This window comes from Choloepus didactylus, chromosome 2 (assembly GCF_015220235.1).
Source record: "Choloepus didactylus isolate mChoDid1 chromosome 2, mChoDid1.pri, whole genome shotgun sequence".
Classification (NCBI taxonomy): Eukaryota; Metazoa; Chordata; class Mammalia; order Pilosa; family Megalonychidae; genus Choloepus; species Choloepus didactylus.
Window position 1 is genome coordinate 190,073,824 of NC_051308.1, and position 27,296 is coordinate 190,101,119.

The window sequence follows — 27,296 nt, forward strand, 5'->3', positions numbered from 1 at the left end:
ACCTCTGTTCTCAAGGACTAACTATCTATAGTCTATCAAAAATGAAAACAGGCTTAAACTCAATGCTCCCTCTTTAGCAGCTTTTGTTTTCTGTCCCTTTTCTCTCAGCCAAATGGCTGAAAATAAAGGTTTCTTCTGCTCATCCTCCATTCATCTTTCCAAGCTCAATGCTATTAGGTATCTGTTCCTGTTGTACCAGTGAAATTAATTTTAGTAAGATCACTAATGACTTCATTTTTAAATCCAGTGGATACTTTTAAGTCCTCATCTTACTTGATTTCTCCATAATCTTCTAAACTGTTGGTTATGCCATACTTCTAGGGGAAAATTTAATTTTCCCTAGGTTTCCATGTTATCATTTTTCTTATTCCTCATCTCTTCTTGAATGGTCTCATCCATACCCAAGACTTCAATTAAATCATTATTATGATGACATCAGAATCTACATTTTGAGGTCAGATTTCTCTCCTGAGCTCTAATAAACCTGCTAAATGACTACATCCAAAAGTCCATAGGAACAGCTAAAACTCAGAGGGTCCATAATAATTCATAAATTCAACCCTCCCCACCCAAATTTGGTCCCTTTCCTCTAATCTCTATGTTGATGATTGTTTCAATAAATACATAGTTGCCCAAACCCCAGGCATTGTCCTTGATTCCTCTTCCTCCCATGCTCTGCCCCCACTACCCTCCGTACCTGATATCTCGCAAACCATTCCCTCTTCTTCATCCCCCTGCACAGCCACAATTCCAGCTCTCATTGTTTTCTCAGCTGGATCACTTCAACAATTCCCTGAATGGCCATCTCACCTGCATTTCAGTTTATTCTCTAATCTTTATAAGGCACAAATGTGACTGTCACAAAACCCATCACCCACCAGCTTAAAAATGCTTGGTGATTACCCATTGCCTTCAAAATAAAATCCAAACTGTTAAGGAAGATTTAAATTCATTTATGATCCAGTCTCTGGCAACCTCTCAGCCTCACTTCACTCTACTTCCCATTTGCCCACTATTCCCATGTTCCATCCACACTAAACTACTTGATGTTCCTGAACACAGCAGGCTGCCCAGCATTTCCAAACCTTCTCATTTCTTGAAACTTCAGTAACTGATTCAACAAATGTTTACTGAATATGTGTTATGTGCCAGGCACTGTGCTAGGTGTTGGATATAAAGCAATGAACAAAATAGATACAGTGCGTTCATGTCTGATTGGGGAGACGAATGAAAAAATGAATATACAATTATATGTTGTAATTTGCTTGCTTTGAAAGAGGATATTTTAAAAGAGAGTGGAATATAGGGTATGGATGTTGGGAGGGGGTTGATACTCATTTTAGGGTAGTTATCTGGGGAAGGCCTCTCCAGAGAGGTGACAAACTAAGAACAAAAGAATGGTGCTACCTGTAACACACTTTGCCATGATTTTTGCCTGGTTAACTATTTTATCCCCTCATTATTTAAAACTGAACTCAGATCTTATCATCCCCAGGAAGCCCTCTCTGACCCTATCTGTTTGGGTTAGGTACCCCTATTTTTAATCAGGATATTTTTATCGCAGTTGTAATGGTCTGTTTTCTTTCCTGTCTTCTCCTGTGGACTGAGAGCTCCCTGAAGTAGGGATTGTGTCTCAGATCTGTATCATTTATCTCAATACTAAAACATAGTTGTTACATCGGTTAACAGAGAAGGGTCTGCTATAAAGATGTGCAAAATAATCTGGAACCTCAGAATAGGTAGCTGTTTCTGTCATTTAAGGGATTGGAAAAGTCTCCATGCCAAGTTGAAGCAGGAAGGATAGGTAAGCTCTGGGCAGGTGGAGACTGGGGAAGAAGAGGAGAGAAGAGAAATTGGGAGGGAGGGGGAACAACCTGTGTAAATGGAAAATGTATTTGGGGAATTTTATTGAACCATAAGCCATGTGATCAAGAAAAGAGGGTGTTATAAGCTGGAAATGTTATTTGGCATGGGATGGAGGAAAAATACGTTTATGCTGGCAAAAATCAAAAACATGTAGCGTATGTAAGTTGTAAAGCGTGATAAAACAAATTCCCCTGAACCCATTGCTCAACTTAAGAACTAGAACATAACTAATACCTTGGCCTTTCTACCTTGTGAACCTACCCTATCCTATCTTGCTGCTTTTTCTCCAAAGTACTCACTCTCCTAAATTTTGTGTTTTATTTGCTTTAAAAAATTGTTTTATCAAACACAGATGATAAAAATATATTGTTTCGTTTGGAATTTAGGCATTATAAAATAGTATTCTGTGGTATATAGAATTCTGCAACTTCCTGTTTTTACTCAAATAAAATCCATCTTTTTTTGCCATTAAAATTGATTTTTCCTGTTCTATAATATTTCATTGTATATATAAACTATTTGTTTTCTTGTTGCTGAGTATTGGAGTAGTTTCTAATCTTTTGCTCTTGTGAACAATACTGCTAAAATATTCTTATTCATGTGAACATGTGCAAGAATTTTTCTAGAAGGTATATTTAGAAAAATTAAGAAATGCTGAGTTGTAGGGAATGCAAATTCATGAGATAATGCCAAATTGTTTTCCAAAGTGGTTGTACAAATTTACACACTCTCTAGCAGTGTGCATGGCTGCCCATTGGTCTGCATCCTCACCAGCACTTGGCACTGACAGATTTCTTAATTTTTGCCAATTTAGTGGCTATAAAATAGTCTCTCTGGTATTAATTTGCATTTTCTCCATTACTAATAAGGTCAAACTCCTTTTAGTGTATTTATTCACCATTCATGTCTTTTCTTCCATAGAAGTCCTGTTCATATCTTTTGCTTATTTTTTATTGTGTTGCTGGTCTTAATCTAAGAATTTCTACGAGTTTTTATGTGTTCTGGATACTATTCATTTGTCAGTTATATGTGTTACAAATATCTTGTCCCACTTTGTAGCCTGCCTTTTCAATTCTTATTCTAATCTTCTGATGAATGGAATTTCTTAATTTTACTGTATTTGACTTTATCAATTTATCCTGATTGTTGCTTTTTGTATCTTTTGAAGAAATCCTTCTTTACCCCAAGATTATATGTTATTCTCCTATATTTTCTTCTAAAAGTTTTAAAGTTTTGCCTCTTGCACTGAAGCTTCAGAGCTGACTGGGACTGATTTTTGTAATTGTAGTGTAGAGATCCCATTTGACTTTCTTCCATATGGATAAATGTCTATCACCATTTATGGAATAGTCCATATTTTTCCCTTTGCAATGCAATGCCATCTTTGTCTTAAAAAGTTGCCGTATATCTGAAGGTCTCCAGGTTCTGTATTCTATTCCAGTGGTCACTTCTATCTTAATTGCTCTGTGGTCTGACATGATTCATGCCTAGTGTATGGTCAGTTTTTGTGTGCTTTAGAAAAATAGGAAAATATGCTTTCTCTAACTGTTGGATACAGAGATCAATTTATGTCCTTTAAATCAAATATGTTAATTTTACTGTTCAAAACTTTTATAGATTTACTAATCTTTAGATGCTTGATCCATCAATAACTGAGATAAATGAGTTGAAGTCACACATTAAGATGATAGATTGGTCAGTTTATTCCATAGGTTCTGTCAATTTTTGCTTTGTATATTTCTAGGCTCTTTTATTAGTTGCACACAAATTTTAAAATATCTTCTAGTAAATTGAAAGTTTTTTTTTATTATGTTGTAGTCATCTCTATCCTTAATACTATTCATAAAAAAAATAGTACTTACATAGCTCTTACTGTGTGCCAGGTGCTGTTTCATACATATAATATGTATTAACTCATTCAATCTTCACAACAATCCAGTGAAGTAAATACTATTATACCAGTTTTACAGAAGAGACTGAGGCACAGAGGCCAAATAACTTGCTTGAGCTCACACAGCTATGAAGTGGTAGAACCAGGATTCAAATCCAAGCACTTGAACTCCTGAATCCATTCTCTTTACTACTACACTTGCTATATCTCATAGTGATAATCTTTGTCTTAAACTCTTATTTGCCCGATATTGATACATCCACCTAAACTTTTAGCTTTTATTTCCCAGGTGTCTATTTTTGATCCTTTAATTTTCTGTTTTCCATATTCTCATTCACTGTGTCTCATAAATAGCATATAGCTGAATTTGGCTTTAAAAAAAATCCATTGTGACAACTAAACTCCTACCTTGCTCTTGAACTAAGGTTCAGTCTTCTAAAATATTGTGGTGCCAATACCAGCATTTTCCTCAGGACAGACTTGCCTTTTATGCTTACATGTTGCTTGCTGCTTTCTGTTCTGGTTTCAGCTTATTTGATGGAGGCTGCTAGGGTACTGTGTGTAGCACATACACTAGTTGTAGCAATTAAAAAAAAAAAAGTTTGTTTTATCCAGGATCTAGCTTTTTTGTATCAGGAGAGCCCTTTCATAATATTCTGCCCTGTTGCCAAATGAGGAAATCTAGAAGAACGCTGAGCAAGCAGGTAATATAATCAGAGCCATTCAGAAGAAGAATAATCAGATGCTTCTGCAGAATGCTTTGAAGGGGAGGTCAGAAGTGAGATATATGTTAGCACATGGTTACTATCACTCTAGTAAAAGATGATGAAAATGTGTTCTAAAGTAATGAAAGAAATGAAGGAGAGGAGAAGATAGTTCAGAGAGGGATCTTAAATGGATTTTATCAACAAATTATGATATTCTTTGGTAGGAATCATAACCCAGCTCCTAATATAGCACTTAGGACATGGTAGCCATCTGATAATATTTTATGAATAAATGGTGACCAAATCACTTAGCCCTGTTAAAGTCTGACCAATTTCTTTTTCATGTGATAATGTAAATCTTCTTTAGTTTGTGCTCAGAGAAACCAATCACTAAAGGCATTTGTAGCCAATAGAACATTGAAGGAAAAGTAGCAGAAGTTGGAATGAGAAGAAAGATGAAGTGTAAGTTCTTGTAGCTTGGCTGGTTTGCCTGTCATGTTTTGGTAGGTATTAGACTGAGGAGTAGTCTGAAGAGCTCTGTATTAAATTGTTGCTAGATAATCCAGACCTCTGCTTTTTATTTCATTTTCTTTTGTTCTTAGCATATTTTCTAGAGTGTCAGCAAGGGAAGGAAGAGGTAGGAAGTCTTGCAAAGGACACTGGAATAGCAGATAACCAGTTTCTACTTCTACAACTTGCTAGTAGTGGGACCTGGGGCATGTCATCTTACTTCTCTGAACCTTAGATTCTTAACCCCCCAAATAGTGATAACAATCTCTGCCCTGCCAATTTCACTAAGCTCTCGAACTAGATCCCTAGAAAGGCTAAAATGAGTTGACAAAGAGGCAAAGATTTGACCATAATGCTCACATGACTAGCATGGATATAAAGTGATTAAGACCTTTCTGAAAGAATAATTGGGCAATATGTATCAGGAATGCTCATACTCTTTACTTAACTCAGTAATTCCAGTTCAAGGAATTTGCCCTAAATGGAGAAAAAAATACAGGAAAAATACAGAAAAGAAATTTTATGCACAGAACTGTCTGTCTCAGGGTGGTTTATAAAAGGGAGAATCATAACCCAGCTCATAATATAGCACCTAGGACATAGTAACCACCTGATAATACAGTAATGGGCTAAGTATATTACAGTGTATTATTCAACATGACCACTTAAATATATACTACTTTCCAATGATATGAACAAATGTTTATACTATAATGACAATTGAAATATAAAGCAGATTGCAAAATTGTATATAGAATATGATCTCAATCCAGTTTTAAAAAGTGCTTAGAAAACTGTTTAGAAGAAAACTTGGATGTCTTTGAAAGATTATGCTTGTTTCTTTTTTACTTCTGCTTCCTGTCTATTACTGCCTCCAAATTTTTAAATAATCAGCATATATTACTTTATAATCAGTAAATAAAATAATAGGCATTTGCCCTGGCTATTCCCTGTCTCCACACTTGTGGCTTCTTCCAAACAGTTCCTCTACAAGTTCTTATTGAACACGTGCTATATGCCTAGCATTGTCTAAGCCTGTGGTGGAAACATTGGAAATATATGTCTGTATCCCATCTTCTAGAAACTTAAAGTGGAGGAATAAAACGAGTGAACATGGAAGAGTTAGAAAAGAAGTAATTGCAGAGCTCCTTGTTAACACACTCCAAAGGCAATGTAAGTTGAGAAAAGAGAGGGATCAAAGATAGGTAGCCAAGTCTAAGCTGCATCTTCAATGCCGGTCAAGTGCTGAGTCCAAAACCTTGACATTCTGTTGGACCCTTGTGACCATAATCCAAATGAGATATGACACAGTGTCTCAGAAAATTTCAAAAATTATTCAAGCATGGTATCGTTTTGGTTATAATTTACCCAGGGAAGAGTTATTGTAGTGTCCAGATGTGCAGACACCATGGGGTCCTTGTTTGGTCTGTATTAATGATTGATATATCAGTAACTTTGCCATTCCCAGGGAAGGAACATTTTTGAAGCAGTAGGTTTGGTGAAAGACAGACTTTGGAATCAGACACACCTACTTGGTTCTAAGCCACTATTTCTGTAACCATGATAAGTTACCTAGTTCTCTGATCATCCATTTTCTCCTTTGTACAAGTTTATGAATGACTACTTTAGAGGACTGTTGCAGTGCTTACTGTGAAAAGAAAATTAGCTAATATATTCAGAAATCACCAGCGTAAGACCTGACAGGTGCTCAAAAAGTGTTAGGTCCTTCTATAATACCTTCTCCTTCATCCTCTTCAATCTAGACTCACTAGTGCAAAGCACTTGTTCACTCAGTATTGTCTCATGAGAAAGGTTGGTATTACTATTCTCATTTTGAAAGTTAAGAAACTGAAGTATAATTCTAAGAAACTGAAGTATAATTCTAAGAAACTGAAGTATAATTCTAAGCAGGGTTGATATCTTGCTTCTGGTTTCAAATTTGGATTGCCATAGATCAGGGGTCAGCAAAATGTGGCCTGTGGGCCAAATCTGGCCAGCCAATTGTTTTTGTAAAGTTTTACAAAAACAGTGACACTCATTTGTTACAGTGTCTACAGCTGCTTTTGCACTGCAACAGCAGAACTGAGCAGTTATGATAGAGATAGTATGACCTGCAAAGTCTAAAAAATTTCCTAACTGACCCTTAACTGAAAAAGGTTGCTCACCTTTGCCTTAAATTTTCAAAATACACTACTAGATGACTTTTTAATTTTTATGTAAAATACAATTGCCCAGAAAGTGTTGATGGTTCCATAAATTTTTAACAGTTCAGTTTAAATTTATGTGCTCAATTATTTTTCTCCTCAGAGAAGATGATAAACTGAAAACTTGGAGGCCCAAGTTTTTGATGCCAAAGGAAAACAGAGAGAAAAAAGGTGTTGAAGAATCAGAAGGGTAGGTACACAGGTGCACTTACATTACAGCTTATCTGCTGCAATTTATACCTTTTACTAGATGTGTGACCTTAGACAAGTTATTAATTTTGATTCTCAGGTGCCTCATCTACAAAATGTGAATAACAATACCTATATCATAATACAATTGAGAGGATTAAAAGACTACGAAAATGTAAAGCACTATACACATTTATCTTCATCATCATCTCTAGTTGTGGTGAATGGGGTGCAAGGGAAGATTTCAAGACAGCACTCATCAAGCAATGAAAAACTCCCAGTCTTCTTTTAGGCTATATGAATTTCTCTCCTATAGGATGGCATTCTCCTTTTAGAATATAAATGGAACTTGGAGAAAAGAGAAACTAGTTATCATATAGTAAGACTAATTTCCCTACAATATAGTTGTAGTTATGACTAAAATTAGTGTTAGAATTAAGAAAAGAATATCTTAACTCATGGTCTAATCTTCATTCATGTATTTCAAGTTGCCAGACTGCAGTTGGAGGCATGCTTTTTTAAATTGTCTCTGATGTTTACTTAGTTCTCTGTACTCCAGTCTTCCCAGTCACTAGGACATGGGGGCAGGATGTGAAGTACTTTGTTTAACAAACAACAGATGTCTTGGGGAAATCCTTCTCTAAATGTTCATTGAACTGTGACCCCTGTGTGTTGTCTACCCTGGGAAACTTGTCTAGGGAAGTCCACTGAGGCATTCCCCACTCAAAAAAATCAGACATCAGTCTGGCCAAATACAAACTCAGATCATGGCTCTATCCCTAAATTTAGTTTTCTGGGATTAGACTTGATATAATCTACTTTTCCCAAGTTGGAAAGCTGTATTTACAGTCTAGAATAGTAACTTTCCCCTTTAAATTTCTAGCAGTTAAATTCTTCATACATTTACTGTGACAGCAGAGCATAGCAACACAGAGTTCCAAGAGAGGAAATATCAGTGAAATTTTTGACATGCACAAAAAGCATTTTTAGTATTCCGATGATTATAAATGTGTTTTCAGGAAACAATTTTCTAGTGATTTTTTTTCTTGCAACAAACTGATATAATAGTTTACTTTTATGCTTAACTGAGTAAATTTGACAATGTGGTAAATTTGAAAATGTGATACTGAAGCTAGTTATTACTGAAGCTAGTTATTCCTGTAGATGTTTCAATTTCTATATGTTCTTTATTCCTTTGTAAATGGCTGCTATCATAATTTATTCTACCAGTAAGAAAGAAATACCTTATATATTACCATCAACCCTTTTATTTTCCTTTTATTAACCAAAGATGACAAGTTTTAAGAGAAGTTGGGGAAGGTATCCCATTATAAAGACTTAGAAAGGATAGCACACCTTCTAAACCATTCCATGTAGCCTTTGCCTATGTAGAGAGGATGGCAGCTCATAAAGCTGGAAAGATAAATTGGGGCCAGAATATAAAATATCCTTTGTACCATGCTAAGGAATTTAGACTTTATCCTATAGGTAGTAAATAACCAATGAAAGATTTTGAGCAAGAGAGGGACCTGATCAACTAGATACAGAAAGACAATTCTAGAGGTAGGCATAGAGTTAGATTCGAGGAAGGAGAGACAAGAGGAAGAAAGTATGGTATTCCAGGCAAGAAGCAGTGGTAGCCTGAAATATGTCAGTATCTGTAGTCTTGGACAGCAGGAAATACATGTAGAAGACTCTTCTGTATGGAACTGACAGGAATTGGTGGCTTCTTTTTCTTCTGTCAATACATTAAAAAGCAATGCCAAACTCTGTTTAGTTGTTTGGGAATCTTGGCTCTAGACACACACACACACACACCCCTTAATTATAACTGAATTTAACCTGAAATAAATGACTTTGTAAACTTGGAAACTTTATTATAGTACATTTAGCCTTATCTGCATGTTTCTTGCCAGTTTATCTCTTAGAAATTTCTTCAGAATCAAGAAGCAAAACTTAGAAAAGAAAAAATTGGAAAAAGAAGAAAAACTTTTTAGAAAAAGATTTGAGGTATGTGCCCCTCTTAAATTAAAGACCAGCAATATTAACAGCTAAGAACTTCCATTTGTAAAGATCCTGTTTGTGTGCTGTGCCTCTGTGTCTCTAGGATAGACATAATCTTTGACTAAAAAGCTAATGTTTCGTTATTTTTTTGATGCATTCTATATTATTATGCATTTGTACATGATATTCCCTCTGCATAAAAAAACTCCTAAATTAGTCTCTAAACCTCTGTTCAAATGTCACCCGCTCTTCTCTAATACCTTAGCAGTTAATCCCTCAAGACATTTTATTTATCTATTATACATGTAATTCGTATAACACTGATCAATTGTATTATAGCTGTTGTGTTTCTGTGTGTATATCCTGAACTAAACTCCTGAATCCCTTTTGAAGGAGAAATCCTGTGTCATTCAAGTTTGCTCCCCAACTCCCAATATAAAACTGGACACTTAGTAGTATTTGGTGAATGAATGAAACAGTATCTGAAGCTCCATAGAGCATTTTTCCTATTATGCTAAGGATTAAGTGACCCTCCCTTCTTACTTCATATACTATCAAAGTGAGAATTTATTAATTTAAGAAAGCCATATTGAGCACCTCCCATGTGTCAGACACTGGATAAAGAGGGATAAAGCATGCATCTTGCTCATAAAATTTGCCCAAGTTAACTATTTTGCCTAAAGTCTTTCAAAAGTTCCCCACTGCCAAATGGATAAAGTTTAGGCTTCTTAACATGGCATATAAAGCCCTTTGTGTCATGCTTACCTTTCTGGTTTTATCATCTTCTGCCATAATTTGTGTTGCACATTGTGCTTTGGCAAAAAGCTCTTCATAGTTCTGTCCCCTGAATGGACCTCCACCTCTATCCTTGCCAAGCTGTTTCATGTCTCCAGGCATTTACTTAGGCTATTCCCACAGGGTGATATACCTTTGCTACTTTACTCCATTGTTCATTTATCAAGACTCAGTTCTGGCATCTCTCCAAGGAAGTCTTGCCCAAACTTCCTGATTAGAGTAATTACTCTTCCTCTATATATTTGAGCAAACCTCTAGCTTATCACAAAGCAGTAACATTATTGCAATTAACCCTTTTCATCATATTAAACTATAAGCTCCTAGAGAACAGGGGTTATCTTATTTTCATATCCCCAGTGCAGGACAAAATAAAACTATCTAACCCTTTGTAAACACCCAATAGTGTTTTGAACAGAACTAGAATAAGTTTATACACAAATCCCTCAGAATAACTCCTATTTGGACAAGCTGTTTAGGGTTACTCTATCTGGAGGTTGTGATATGAAATTTCCTACTGCAAGCTATGATGTGATTTGATTAGTAGAAAAACAACAGTGTGGCAGTTAATGTTGAAAAGACCCCTACACCCACCTGGTGCACCCCCACCCCCACCCCTTCCCACCTCATTATATTGAGACTGGATCATATGGGACAGAATTCCATTAACCATAAATGTATGTGATTTCTTTCTTCCCTATTACTTGTGGTAGGTTTCCTTGAGAAACCATTAGTAAAACTATGTCATTTCAATAATTTTTATTCAGATCAATTCACAAACCATTTATTAGGTACCACATTTGTGCCAGGCATTGAGAGTGCAAAGATAAGACTGCCCCTTCATTTTCATTTTATAAGACACTATGTTTATTTAAAATGCTATTAAAGGAGTATATCCAACATGCAGTTAAAACAGTAAATTATTGGTTCCTTCCTCTTTCTAGTTAAAGTTTAATAAATTGAGGGAGAAAGGAGGGAAAGAGGGAGGAGTAAGTAGGTAGGCAAATGAAAATAACAGCTCTGGGTTATATGTTCCATGTTTTCAGAGTTTTACCTAAATATACTGGACCTTTTAAGAAATCCCAGTTAGTTTGGACTGGAACTAGAACCAAGGACTGCACTTTGATAAAGTAGATTTTATTTCAGGCAATAAATTGATTTTGGGGGATTGGGAAAGTAGAAACAAGAAAAAAATTCACAGTTGAGGTGATGACTTTAGTAAAAGTTAAGGCATGGAAGAGTTAAGAGTTACACACACACACACACACACACACACACACACACACACACACACACAAACAGTAAATTAGGCCTGGTAGTCATGAAAGTATGAAAGGGGCATGGCGTATTCAAGATTTATCATACAGCTTGGTGTGGCTTCAATGAAGGGGCAGAGAAAGGGCAGGGACTGTCTGAATCAACTATTTGGAAATGCCAGAGTCCCCTGTTCAGCATCCAGGTAAGAGTGAGAGGAAAGGGCTGATAAATTATGGTAAATACAACAAATACCAGTAAATTGCTGTCTCTGCGTAGGGGTTACCATCAACACCAGCCAGCTCCAAACCCTGACACAGCTTGCTGGTACCAGAAGGGGACATAAAAATCTACTTCCTCAAGATCAGGGATGAGCATTAGCTGATCACTGATATTAGCCGTTTCAGATACTAGGGACCTGCCACAGTGCCAACCCACCCTGGACAAAGGCAGCAGAGGAGACTTAAAGACACTGCATTTCCTCAGAGCTACAGAGGACAACTGAAGGGCTGCATCTGCTGGGCAAGTGAGAAAGTGCAGCTTTGGGGATCTGTGGAAGAAGCTCTTGGTGCCCTTCCTGGCCCCTTCCTCATTATGCTCCCCCTTCCCAGAATTTGCCCTGCAGTCAAAAGCAGCTTGAAACAATGAAGCAGTATAAAGAACAATTGAATTAGATGAGCCTGGGGCAAAGGCTTACCTGCTTTAAGTTCAGCAGCTGAACATCCTAGAGAGGGAAAAGATCTGTGTCAAACTACTGTAAACAGGGGAACCCCTAAACCACTAGCAAGCACAAGCCCAGGACAAGACACTACCCAGAAAAGACAGGGGAACCCTGCACTTTGCAATTGCCTTGGGCAGACCTTTATGATAAGAGGGCTGACACTCAAGAAAATCTCTGTCTTATCACCAGTTGGTTACAAACTCAAGAAACAGACATCTTAGGGAATAAATCCCAGCTTTAACATTGTAAAATATTAAAATATACAGTATGCAACAAAAGATCACAAGACAAAGAAACAGGAAATGATAGCCATCCAAAGGAAGATGATAAAAATCCAGAAAACATTGATGCTGAAGACTAGACTGTGGACAGACTGGACAAAGACTTAAAAAAAAAAAATCTTCAATATGCTGAAGGAGATGATGTAATACACAGAGAGAGAGAACTAAAGTATATCAGGAAAACAGTGAATGAACAGTAGGAGAATATCAAGAAATGAACTTTTAAAAAGGAACCAAGCAGAACTACTGGAGTTGAAAACCATAATAACTGAAATGAAAAATTCCCAGGATGCTTTCAACAGCAGATTTGAGCTGGCAGAAGAAAGAATTAGCAAACTCGAAGACAAGACCATTAAAGTGGGTCAGGCTGGAATGATCCAAAATGGCTGACTAGGGAGAGGCTAAGCTCACTACTCTCCTAGAAAAACAACTAGGGATCAGGCAGCAACTGCCTGCAGCAGTGGATCTGGGGCTCTGGAGATCAGGGGGAGTGCTCTACAATATCCAGGAAAATGTGGGATGAATAGTTGGAGAAGCTAGGTGAGAGAATATGAGTAACCCTCCCAAGTCTTGGCTCCTGGCACCTATCCCCAACTCTCAGGGCAGAAAGTTTCAGGTTCTCCTGTCTCTGGCCAGTGGGCAACTCCAGACTGAAAGGGCAGTGGAGGTCCACTTTCCCCAAAACAGGGTGGGCATGACCTAGCACTGTGCCAGCTTTTGGCTGGTGAATTTGAACTGCTGAGACCACTGGAGGTTTCAACCTGCCCTATCCAGCATTGTTATGCCATTGTCAGTGTTCAGCAGGGAGCTTCTCAGCCTTCTGAGGGATGAGGAGAATAGATTTCTGAAGGGTCCAAGGAGAAGAAAGCATACCTCCAGGAAAACACTAAAAGGCTTTTGAGCAAAGAGGGCCATATACTGAGCAGGCTGGGAAAGTGCACCCTTGGGAAATGAAATTAAAGGCTTTTAGTCATCTTTACCTGACCTGCTTCTCCCTGGGGCTGGTGTGTGCCCGCTTTGTGGGTCCCCAGCCCCGCCCTTGTTGGTTAATGCTGATGAAACAAGCATCAAAGAAGAGCATTAATACAAATCCAATCAACAACAAATGCTTTGACAAGAGAAAGAATCTGACCTTCAGAGTAAACTCACCAAGATAAACTGATGCCCAGAAATCAACAAAAAATAATAAGCCATATTAATAAACAGGAAGATATGGCCCAGACAAAGGAGCAAATAAAAAAGTCAGAGGAGATACAGAATCTTCAACAACTAATAAAAGATGTTCAAAAAAACTGCTAAACAGTTTCAAAGAGATGGCTAAAGAGGTAAAGGATATAAAGAATGAGCATAAAGAAGAATTTGAAAGCATGCCAAAAAAAAAATACATTAGAAGTACAGAATAGCAGATTCGAACAGGCAGGAAAAAGGATCAGCAAGCTAGAACACAGAGCATCTGAATTTCAACAGACAAAAAAAAAAAAAAAAACAGAAAATAATGGGGCAAATTGAGCAGGGTCTCTGGGAACTGATTGATAACATGGAGTGCACACACACTTGTGTCATGGGTGTCCCAGAAGAAGAGAAGGGAAAGGAGCAGAAGGAATATTTGAGGAAATAATGGCCAAGAACTTCTCAACTCTCATGAATGCCATTGACATGCAGGTCCAAGAAGCAGCACATACCTCAAAGTGAATAAATGTGAATAGACCTACTCTAAGACACATACTAATAGGAATATCAAATTCTAAAGATAAAGAGAATTCCGGAAGCAGCAAGATAAAAAGGATTCGTAATGTACAAGGGACACCTGATAACAGTAAGCACCAATTTCTCATCAGAAACCATGGAGGTGAGAAGGCAGGGGTATGATATATTGAAGATACTGAAAGAGAAAAATTGCCAGTCAAGAATTCTCTATCTGGCAAAACTGTCCTTCAAAACTGAGGGAATCTTTAAGATATTCACAGATAAGGAGAAGCTGAGAGAATATGTTAACAAGACATCTACTCTACAAGAAATACTAAAGGGGGTCCTGCAGGCTGAAAAGAAAGGACAGGAGAGAGAGGCTTGGAGGAGAGTGTAGAAATGAGTATTATGAGTAAAGGTAACTAGAAGGGTAAAAAGAGAGACAAAAATAATATATGACATATAAAAATCAAAGGATAAAATGGCTCAAATAAATATTGCTTTTAGAGTAACAATATTGAATGTTAATGGGTTAAACTCCCCAATCAAAAGACAGACTGGCAGAATTGATTTAAAAAAAAAAATGAGCCATCTATATGTTGTCTACAGAAGACTCACCTGAGACCCAAGGATGCAAATAGGTTGAAAGTGAAAGGCAGGAAAAAGATATTTCATGCAACAGCATCCAAAATAATAATTTTTTGAAAAATGGGTAGCTATACTAATTTTGGACAAAATAGACCTTAAATGTAAAGTTGTTATAAGAGACAAAGAAGGACATTATAAATTAATAAAAGGGGGAATCCACCAAGAAGATCTAACAGTCATCAATATATATGCACCTAATGAAGGTGCCCTCAAATACAGGAGGCAAACACCAGCAAAACTGAAGGGAGAAATGGATGTATCTACAATAATAGTTGGGGACTTCAATATACCACTCATATCAATAGATTTAACATCTAGACAGAGGACTAATAAGGAAATAGAGAACTTGAATAATTCAATAAATTAACTAGACCTAACAGACATATATTGAACAATGCACCCCAAGACAGCAGAATATACATTCTTCTCAAGTGCTCATGTATCATTTTCCAGGATAGATCACATAAAGGTTACAAAGCAGGTCTTAATAAATTGAAAAAGATAAAAAATATGCAAAGCACTTTCTCTGATCATAATGAAATGAAGCAGGAAGTAAAAAAAAACAGGTGGAGAAATGGAAAATTCACAAATATACAGAAAATAAAATTTACAAAAGAACACACTCTTAAATAATCAGTGGGTCAAAGAAGAAATTGCAAGAGAAATCAGTAAATATCTTGAGACAAATGAAAATGAGAGAACAACATATCAAAACATGGAATGCAGTGAAGGCAGTGTTCAGAGGGAAATTTACAGCCCTAAATTCCAACATTAAAAAGGAAGAAGGAGCGAAAAAGAGAGACCTAACTACATACTAGAGTAACTAGAAAAAGAACAGCAAACTAAATCCCAAAGCAAGCAGAAAGAAAGAAATAACAAAGATTAGAGCAGAAATAAATGAAATTTAGAACAAAAAACAATAGAATCAGCAAAACTAAAAGTTGGTTCTTTGAGAAGATCAACAAAGTTGACAAGCCCTTTGCTAGGCTGACAAAGAAAAAGGAGAGAAGATGCAAATAGATGAGGGAGGGGGGCATTACTACTGATCCCACAAATTTTAAGATTATAAAAGGATAGTTTGAACAACTGTACACCAACAAGCAAGACAACTTAGATGAAATGGAAAAATTTCTAGAAACACATGAACAATGAACAATGACTCCAGAAGAGACAGAAGATCTCAACAAACCTATCACAAGTAGAGTGATTGAATCAGTCATCAAAGAGCTCCCAAAACAGAAAGCCCAGGAACAGATGGTTTCACAAGTGAATTCTACCAATCATTCCAAGAAGAATTAATTGAAGAGGAGGGAACACTAACTCATTCTATGAAGCCAACATCACCTAATACCAAGACCAGATAAAGATATTACAAGAAAGGAAAATTACAGACCAATCTCTCTAATGAATATAGATGCAAAGGCCTCAACAAAATACATGCAAATCAAATCCAATATGCATGAAAAGAATTATACACCATGATCAAGTGGGGTTTATCTCAAGTATGCAAGGGTGGTTCAACACAAGAAAATCAATAAATGTATATACCACATTAACAAATCAAAAGAGAAGAACCATATGATATTCTCAATTGATGCAGGAAAGTCATCTGACAAAATTCATCATCCTTTCATGATAAAAACACTTTGAAATACAGGAATAGAAGTAAACTTCTTAACATGATAAAGGACATATATGAAAAACTCACAGCTAACATGTACTAGAAATTCTTGCTAAACCAAAGAAACAGAAATAAAAAGAATCCTAATTGGAAAGGAAGAAGTAAAACTTTTAACTATTTGCAAATGTTATACCCTATACCTAAAAAGACTAAAAAAAATCTACAACAGAGCTACAATACCTAAGAAATGAGTTCAGCAAAGTGTCAGGATATAAGATTAACATGCAAAAATCAGTAGTGTTCCTGTACACTAGTAATGAGCAATCTAGGAGGAAATCAAGGAAAAAAATCCATTTATAGTAGCAACTAAAAGAATAAAATACTGAGGAATAAACTAACCAAGGATGAAAAGGACCTGTATTCAGAAAACTACAAAGCACCACTAAAAGAAATCAAAGAAGACCTAAATAAATGGAGGACATTCCATGATCATGGTGGAAGATTTAATATTGTTGTCAATTCTATTCAAGTTGATTTACAGATTCAGTGCAATCCCAGCTAAAACTCCAACAGCCTACTTTGCAGAATTGGAAAAGCCAATTACAAAATTCATTTGGAAGGGTAAGGGGCCCTGAATAGTCAACATCAGGAAACAGAAAAATGACATTGGAGGATTCTCACTTCCTGACTTAAAAGCAAATTACCAAGGTACAGCAATAAAAACAGCATGGGCTTGGCATAAAGATAGACATGTTGACCAATGGAATCAAATTGAGAGTTCAGAAATGGACCCTCAGATCTATGGTCAATTGATTTTTGACAAGGCTTCCAAGTCCACCCAAGTGGGACAGAGCAGTCTCTTCAAAAAATGGTGCTGGGTGGACTGGATATCCATATCCAAAAGAATCAAAGAGGACCCCTATCTTATGCCTTATACAAAAATTAACTCAAAATAGATCAAAGACCTAAATGTAAAAGCCAAAACCATAAAATTTCCATTAAAAATGTAAGAAGTTTCTTCAAACTCTAGTGGTAGGATGTGGTTTCTTAGACTTGACATGCAAAGCACAAGCAATGAAAGGAAAAACAGATAAATGAGACCTTCTCAAAACAGAATTCTTTCGTGCTTCAAAGGACTTTCTCAAGAGGGTGGAAAGGCAGAACTCACTGGAAGAAAATATTTGGAAACCACATATCTGATAAGGGTTTAATATCCAGGATAGAAAGAAACCATACAACTCAAGAATAAAAGGACAAACAACACAATTTAAAAATGGGCAAAAGATGCGAGTAGACATTTTTCCAAAGAAGCAGCAAAAATGGCTAAAAAGCACATGAAAAGATGTTCAATATTACTAGCTATTAGGGAAATGCAAAATAAAACTACGTGAGGAGGTGGGGCAAGATGGTGGCACGGGGAGGTGTGGAATTTAGTTAGTCCTCCAGAATAACTAGCATATAGCCAGAAACATACAGCATATAGTAAATAGTCTGGAACTACTGGAAGACATCTGTGACTGGACACACATCATACACCAGTCTGGGATGGGTGGAACAGCTGAGATCACAGCATAAGAACTGTAAGTAAAGCTCCCCAAACTGCAGAGATTGTGCCTCTCTTCCACCGGCATGGCAGGCTGAGCTGAAACACTTCCCTGTGGGAAAAAGAAGCAGACTACTAGAAGGAAGGGAAGGTAGCTCAACCAAGCTCCAACTGTTGTTTTAATTAATGAATTTGGAGTACTGAATACAAGCTATGAGCACAGATAAACCTGGAGAATGCAGGAAAAGAACCTGGAGGTTTCTCCTGGCAAAGAGAAGACAGGGCTGATGGGGAAAAAAATAGATAAATAAAAACAAGCTTTTGGAGTTGGCTGAGCTCAGAATACTGAAAATGGGCTGTGGGCCAAGAAAAGGAGCACACAAAACCAGGCACCAACTCTGGTTCTTGACTAGTAACTGGGGACTGGGGGTGGGCTCAGAAAAGGGGATTTCTTTCTTTTTTCCTATTTTTCCCTCATTCCAAGTAACTCATTAGAGAAAGCCTCAGGCATTTTCAATTGTCAGCACTGACCCAAGCAAGGGTGGAGTTAACAGAGTCAGAGAGACAAAGGAGGAATTCAAGTATAGAAGATAACTCCCTAAAGGGCTTATTTTCTGTAAGAAAAGGAGGAGGCAGGGCACACAACTAGTGGCTGCCCTCCCTCAGAGAACTCAAACCCTAGGGCCTGGGGAAAAAAAATAAAACAGAAACAGCTTAACTTTGTTTCTGACACTTATCCCCTGGTTGGGACAGGGTCTACTGAGGATTAAAGGCAATGCACTTCTTTACACCAGTGGGGAGTTGCAGGCTAACAAGCACCACCTGCTGGGCAGGATAGGAAAAGCACAGTGTCCAGAAGCCTCACAAGAAAGTATGACAACTTTCTGGGTTGCATCCTCAGGGAAACTTTTGATGCTGATTAAACCCTCTTCCTGAATACTGGGCCCATTTAGTCTTGGAAAATCTGATTGAGGTAATCAAGGAACCAGATGCCTAGACAACAAAAAATTATGAATCACACTAGAAAAAATGATGATATGGCCCAGAGGAACAAACTTACATTTCAAATGACATACAGGAGTTGAAACAACTAATTAAAGATCTTCAAATAAATATGCTAAATCAATTCAAAAATCAAATAAATGAGTTAAGGGAAGATATGGCAAAAAAGATGAAGGACATAAAGGAGACATTGGGTGAGCATAAGGAAGAACTTGAAAGTTTGAAAAAAAAACATTGACAGTAATAATGGGAATGAAAGGTGCAATAGAAGAGATGAAAAACACAATGGAGACATACAACAGCAGATTTGAAGAGGCAGAAGAAAGGATTCAGGAACTAGAGGATGAAACATCTGAAATCCTACACACAAAAGAACAGGTAGGGAAAAGAATGGAAAAATATGAGCAGTGTCTCAGGGAATTGAATGACAAATGAAGCACATGAATATGCATGTCATGGGTGTCCCAGAAGGATAAGAGAAAGGAAAAGGGGCAGAAACAATGGAGGAAATAATCACTGAAAATTTCCCATCTCTTAAGAAAGACATAAAATTGCACATCCAAGCAGCGCAGTGTACCCCAAACAGAATAGATATGAATAGACTTACACCAAGAGACTTAATTATCAGATTATCAAATGTCAAAGATAAAGAGAATTCTGAAAGCAGCAAAAGCAGAGCAATCTACCATATACAAAGGAAGCTTGATAAGACTGTGTGTGGATTTCTCAGTAGAAACCATGGACACAAGAAGGCAGTGACATGATATATTTAAGATACCGAAAGAGAAAAACTGACATCCAAGAATTCTATATCCAGCAAAACTGTCCTTCAAAAATGAAGGAGCGTTTGAAAAATAGACACTGAGTTCGTGAACAAGAGATCTGCTCTACAAGAAATAGTAAAGGGAGCACTACAGTCAGATAGGAAGGGACAGGAGAGAGAGGTTTGGAGAAGAGAGTAGAAATGAAGATTATCAGTGAGAGAAGAGAGACAGGGAAAAGAAAAAATAATAAAATAAAATAATAAAATAAATAAAATATAAAAATGACATATAAATTCCAAAAGTCTAAATCGTAGACAGTAGACATTACATTGAGTGAAGTTGGCCAGAAACAAATGGATGAATGCTCTATGGACTCAGTAATAGGAACTAACATTGATGAGTAAAATTTGAGAGTTGGGGTTGAGAGTACAGATTATCAGGAGATAGAGGGAGGTTAGAGATTGGGCATTTGATGCTGAAGGATATATAAGGGTAAACAGGATTGATTGTGTAGATCCAGAAATGAATAGCATAATACTGTGTGATAGTAGCACAATATTGTAAGTACTCTGAACAAGGATGAGTGTGAGTACAGTTGAGGGAGAAGGGCTAGGAGCATGTATGACACTGGAAGGAGAGATGGAACATAAAGACTGTGATTGTATAACTTGGTGAAACCTAGAGTGTTCTGTGTAACCTGGAGCGGTGATTAAATGTACAAATATAAGAATGTTTTTAAAAGAGGGAGAACAGATGACTGTTAACATTGCAAAGTATTGAAAATTGGATGGTACAAGGGAAAAAATGCAGTCAATGCAAACTGGAGTCTATAGTTAATGGTAACATTGTAAGAAGCTTCCATTGATTGTGGCAAAGGCAGTACACCAAACCTAAATATCTATAAGAAAGGATTATATTTGGGTTTCTTGGAGGTGGTATTTTGCTTTATTTTAAATTTTTTTATCTTTTATATTTTTATTCTTCATTTTTTTTCTCCTTTTCCTCTTTCTTTGCGGAAGAAATGGAAATGTCCTCATATAGGTTGTGGAGGTGAATGCATAACTATGTGACTATACTGGGAATCATTGATTGTTTACTTAAAATGGATTGTAAGGTATATGAAAAAGCCTGTTTAAACAGAGGGATACAAGTGCTGGAGAAAATTTGGAGAGTGGGATGTACCTATTCACTGTTGGTAGGGAAGAAGAATGGCGCAGCCTACCTGGAGGGCAGTGTGGTGGTTCCACAGGAAGCTAACTGTGGGGTTGCCATATGGTCATGCAACCCCGTTATTTGGTATACACTTGGAAGAACTGAGAGCAGGGACAAGAGTGGATATTGCACACTGGTGTTTATGGCAGCAGTATTCATGATTCACAATGGATGAAGGTGACCTAAGGGTACCTCCACCAATAGATGGAATGTTGAACTGTGGTGTATACATTCAATGGAATATTGAGCAGTGGCAAGAAGAAATAAAGTTGTAAGGTATGCAACTAGGTGAATGGACTTGAGGACAGTATGTTGAGTGAAATAAGCCAGAATCAAAAAGATAAACATTATAATGCCTCACTAATATGGACTAACTATAATGTTTAAACTCTGAGAATTGAATCTGAGAGCATAGGTTATCAGGGGAAGGTTTATGGGTAAAGATTTCTAGATTGTAAGCTCTTACAGCAATCACATATATTTCTGAGTTGTAATGTTTATTTCTAAATTCTGAGATGATGAGCTCTTTGTGTATAACCTGGTCTGTCCCTGGAACTTTGGCTATCTGTGTGACACCTGAGACTCTGAGCCAGAGTTCAGCAGCTATGAATGTCAGCATTACCCCATATAGCAAATGTTAAAGAAGCTGAAAAAGAGATCAGACTTTAAATAGAGACATGAACAAAATAGACTTGGTTAGGACTAAGGTTAACCAGAATAAAGGGAAAAGGATGATATTGACTGTGTTTTAAAACTTCAACTTCTATGTGAGACCAAGGGAAGAGATGTTTATTTGTTGGAAAATCTTTATTTTCTATAGCATGCTATATAATTTAACTTGTATTGTTAGTTTATTCAAACACCATAATTAACGGAAACTTGAATAGGGGGTGAGATCTGGTTGGTTTATACAGGTTAGCATGAAACCCTTATACATCCCAGAGCAATTTGGGCAGAATTTGCAAAGCCCCCTTGAGGGACTGGAGAAAAATTGGAAATATTGAACTTCCCCACCTGGTGAATTCCTGATATTCTTGCAAGCATTGGAGACTACCATTGTAGTAGGCCAAGCCCTCAATCTTGGGGCTTGCCCTTATGAAGCTTGTTACTGCAAAGAAGAGGCTAAGCCTACTTATAATTGTGCCTAAGAGTCACCCCCAGAGAACCTCTTTCATTGCTTAGATCTGGCCTCTCTCTCTAAGCCAACACTGCCTATCCCCTACATGGGACATGATTCCCAGGGGTGTAAATCTCACTGGGAATACGGGACATGACTTGTGGGGAAGCTTGTCCCAGCACTGTAGGATTGAGAAAGCTTTCTTGACCAAAATGGGGAAGAGAAATGAAACAAAGTTTCGGTGGCTGAGAGATTTCAAATGGTGTTGAGAGGTCATTCTGGAGATTATTCTTACACATTTTATAGATATCCCTTTTTGTTATTAATGTATTAGAATAGCTAGAAGGAAATACCTGAAACTTTTGAACTGCAATCCAGTATCTTTGATTCAAGACAATTGTATAACTATATCCCTTTATCCAGTGTATGGACAATGAATAGGAAAAAGGGGGACAAAAAGTAAATGAATAATGGGAGTGGGAAGAGGAGTATGAGATGTTTTAGGTGTTCTTTGTACTTTTATTTTTATTCTTATTTTCATTTTTATTTCTTGGAGTACTGAAAATGTTAAAAAATTGTGATGAATGCACAACTATATGATGATACTATGAATAATTGTACACTTTGGATGATTGTATGGTATGTGAATATATCTCAGTAAAATTGCATTTAAAAAAACTATATATCATTTCACACGTTAGAATGGCTGTTAAAAAACAAACCTTCCAGTGTGGGGGTGGATGTTGAGAAACAGGAACACTTCTTCACTGCTTGTGCAGATGTAGAATGGTACAGCTGCTGTGGAAGACACTTTGGAGATTCCTCAGGAAGCTAAGTGTAGAACTGCCATATGATCTGGCAATTCCACTGCTAGATATACTCAGAAGAACTGAAAGCAGGGATGCAAACACATGTTTGCACACCTGTGTTCATAGTGGCATTATTTACAATTGCCAAAAGATGGAAACAACCCAGGTGTCCATCAACTGATGAATGGATAAACAAAATGTGGTATATACATACTATGGAATATTATGCATCTGTAAGAAATGAAGTCATGGCACATATAACTACCTGGATGAACCTTGAGGACATTATGTTGAGTGAAATAAGACACAAAAGGAAAAATATTGTATGACCTCACTAATATGAACTAAATATTACTAGCAACTTTAATATCTAGAATATAGGTCATCAGAAGGTAGAATGAGGGCAGAGATTGGGGAGTTGATGCTTAATTTGTGCAGAATATATAATAAGGCTGATTGTAAATATTTTGCAATGGGTGGAGTTTATTTAGCAGTGATGATATGTGGGGTGCAATTGTTAAAAGGGAAAGTTATTTAGCAGTGATGATATGTGGGGTGCAATTGTTAAAAAGGAAAGTTTATTGTCATGTATGTTACCAGAAGGAAAGCCAGAGGATGAAAAATGGTACTGTATAATATAGTGAACCAGCTTCAGGGTGAAAATTTTCTAGAATTAATTGTGATATATGCACAACTCATACTATACTAGAAGACAGTGATGGTACACTCTAGATGAATTATATGGTATGTGAATTTATCTCAATGAAACTTAAAAAAAAATGAGTCAGGCTGAGGGGCAGAAAGAAAAAAGGAGGAAACAGCCTATAGTACCTCTGGAACACCATCAAGTGAACAAACAGATGCATTATGGAGGTCCCAGAAGGAGAAGAAAGAAAGAAAGGGGCAGAAGGTATATTCAAAGGAATAATGACAGAAAACTTCCCAAACTTATCGAAAGACATGAAAAGCACATCCAAAAAGCCCAACAAACACCAAACAGGATAAATTTGAAGACAAATATGCCCTATCACCTGCTGATCAAACTGCTGAATGCAAAGGACAAGAAGGTGCAAAATTAAAGTAATGTGTTATGTAGAAAGGATTCCAGTTAGAATAAGTGGCAATTTCTCTTCAGAAGCCATGGGAAAAAAAAGGCAGTAGGTTGAAATACTTAAAAGTGCTGAAAGAAAAAGTTACCAACTGTGAATTTTATATCAAGTAGGACTGCTTCAAAAATGAGGGAGAGATGAAAACATTCTATATAAATAAAAGCTGCAGGAGTTTATCACCACTAGACCTGCCCTACAAGCAATGATAAAAGGAGTTCTTCAGACTGAAAGGAAAAGACAATAAACAGTGGCATAAAGAAATAAAGACCCCCAGTATAAGGTAGCCATTTGGGTAATTATAAATGCCAGTACCATTGTATTTTTTGGTGTGTAACTCCACTACTTCCTTCCTATAGGTGCTAAAATGAAAATGCATAAAAAGTAATGACAAATCTATGATTTTGGACATACCATGTACAAAGATATAATTTGTAACAAGTACAAAAAGGGTGGATGAACAGAGAGTTATAGGAACAGTGTATGTGTATGCTATTCAGGTCAACTTGTTATCAAATCAAATGTGATTGTTATATATTTAGGATGTTAAATTTTAAAATGGGGTAACTACAAGGAAAATATCTGAAAAATATATGCAGACAGAAATGAGAAGGGACTCATATGGCACAATAAAAAAATAAATAAATATGTAAAAGGGCATTTACAGAAGAATTGAGGGGGGAAGGTATAAGACTTAGAAAGACTAAGGCAGAGACTGACAGAATGGATAAAAAAGCATGACCCAACTATATGCTGTCTATAAGGGACTCACCTTAAATTCAAAGAAAGTAAAAGAATGGAAAAAATAAACCATGCAAGCAGTAACAAAGAGCTGTGGAAGCTATAATGTTGCCACATAAAATAGATTTTAAGTCCAAACAGTAATGAGGGACAAAGATGGTCATTATATGCTGATAAAGAAGTCAATTCAACAAGACAACCTAAAGATTGTAAATATACACTCACCTAACAGCAGAACCTTAAATACATGAAGCAAACACTGAAAGATTTGAAGGGAGAAATTGATGATTCCACATTAGTAGTCAAAGACTTTAATACCCACTTTCAATAACATATAGAAATCTAGACATAAAATCAATAAGGAACAACAATACTTGAATGATACTATAAACCATAGAATGAACAGACATATATAGAACTCTTCACACATCACCCAAGAACAGAATATATGTTCTTCACGTGTGCACATGGATCATTCTCCAGGAAACACCATGTCTTGGGCACAAAGCAAGTCTCAACAGATTCAAAAATATTGAAATCATACAATTTATCTTCTCCAACCACAAAGGAATGAAATTAGAAATCAATATCAGAGGGAGAAATGTAAAATTCACAAATATGTGGAAATTTTAAAATGTACTTTTAAACAACCAATGGATTAAAGAAGAAATCACAAGGGAAGTTAGGAAATACAACTTTTATAGTGCTACAAAACTTTTATAGCTCTAAATGTTTGCATTAAAAAAGAAGAAAGATTTTGAATCAGAGACCTAACCTCAAAACTCGAAGAACATGAAAAGAAGAGCATACTAAACCTAAAGCAAGTAGAGGGAAGGAAATGAAATAAAGACTCTTAAAAAAAAAAAAAAGAAAATGAAAAGATCAATAAAATTGACAAACATTAAGCTAGACTGATGAAGAAAAAGAGAGTACACAAATGATTAAAATAAGAAATGTAAAGGGAGGCATTACTACTATCCCCATGATAGAAAAAGGACTATAAGAGGACACTATAAAAACTGTATGCCAACAAATTAAATAGCCTAGATAAAATGGAAAAATTCCTAGGAACACACAAACTACCTACAGTGACTCAAGAAGAAATGGAAGATCTCAACAAACCAGAAACTATAAAAGAGATTGAATCAGTAAATCAAAAACCTCCCAACAAAGAAAAGCCCAGAACCTGATGGCTTCATAGAGGAATTTTAACAAACATTCCAAGAAGAATTAACAGCAATCTTGTTCTAACTCTTTCAAGAAATTGAAGAGGAGAGAATCCTTCCTAACTCATTCTATGAGGCCAACATCACCCTCACACCAAAGCCAGATAAAGATTCCACAAGGAAAGAAAATTACAGACCGATATCCCCTATGAATATAGATGCAAATGTCCTCAACAAAATACTAGCAAACCAAATCCAACAGCAGAAGTGGGATTTATCCAAGGTGGTTCAACATAAAATAATCAATTAATGTAATGCACCATATTAACAGAATGAAAGGGGAAAAAAAAAGGATCATCACAGTTGACACAGAGAAGGCATCTGATGAAATCCAGCATCATTTCTTGATTTAAAAAACTTAGGAATCTTGGAATAGAAGGAAGCTCCCTCAAGATGATAAATGGCATATATGAAAAATGGACCGATAACACCAAACAATGATAAAAGACTGAAAGCTTACCCAATAAGATCAGGAAGAAGGCAAAGATGCCCACTGTCACCACTGTTATTCAACACTGTACTGGAAGTTCTAGCCAGAGCAATTAGACAAGAAAAAGAAATAGGCATCCAAATTGGGAAGGAAGAAATAAAACTTTCCCTATATGCAGAAGACATGACCACATATACAGAAAATACTGAAAAATCAACAAAACTTCCAGAGCTAATAAAAGAATTCATTAAAGTGGCAGGGTACAAGATCAACACCCAGAAATCAGGAGTTTTCTATACACGAGTAACGAACAATTGGAAGAAGAAATCAAGAATAAAATTCCATTAACAATAGCAACTAAAAGAATCAGATATCTAGGAATAAATCTAACCATGGAGGAAAAGGAGTTGTACACAGAAAATATTGCTAAAATAAATGAAAGAAGACCTAAATGGAAGGATATTCTGTGTTCATGATCAGAAAACCATAAGATGTTAATTCTACCCAAAGTGATTTACATATTCAATGCAGTCCCAGTATAATGTCCAACAACCTTCTTTGCAGAAATGGAAAATCCAATCATAAAATTTATATGGAATGGTAACGGGCACCACGTAGCCCCTTTCTTTTTTGAAAAAGAATGAATTTAGAGGACTCACACTTCTCATTATTACAAAACCACAATAATCAAAACAACATGTTACTGATACAAGGATAGACATATAGACCAATGGAATAAAACTAAAAGTACAGAAATGAACTCTCCCATCTATGGCCAACTGATTTTTTACAAGAGGGCAAGACCACTCAATTGGGAAAAAATAGTCTCATCAATAAACAGTTCTGGGAAAAGTGTATCTCCATTTATAAAAGAATTAAAGTGGACCTCTACCTCACAGCATATACAAAATCAACTCAAAATGGATCAAAGACCTAAATATAAAAGCAATAGCTATCAAACTCCTAGAGAGA

The 27,296-nt window shown here is 36.5% G+C and overlaps 1 protein-coding gene across 1 annotated transcript in view; it reads left to right on the top strand.

Moving 5' to 3' along the window:
• The window catches only part of FYB2 (FYN binding protein 2), a 195,013-nt gene that overhangs the window by 153,443 nt on the left and 14,274 nt on the right, over window positions 1-27,296 (top strand). The window contains exons 17-18 of the mRNA XM_037809498.1: window positions 7,282-7,368; window positions 9,284-9,377. Coding sequence (XP_037665426.1) covers window positions 7,282-7,368; window positions 9,284-9,377 — 181 coding nt within the window. The remainder of the gene's footprint in view (window positions 1-7,281; window positions 7,369-9,283; window positions 9,378-27,296) is intronic.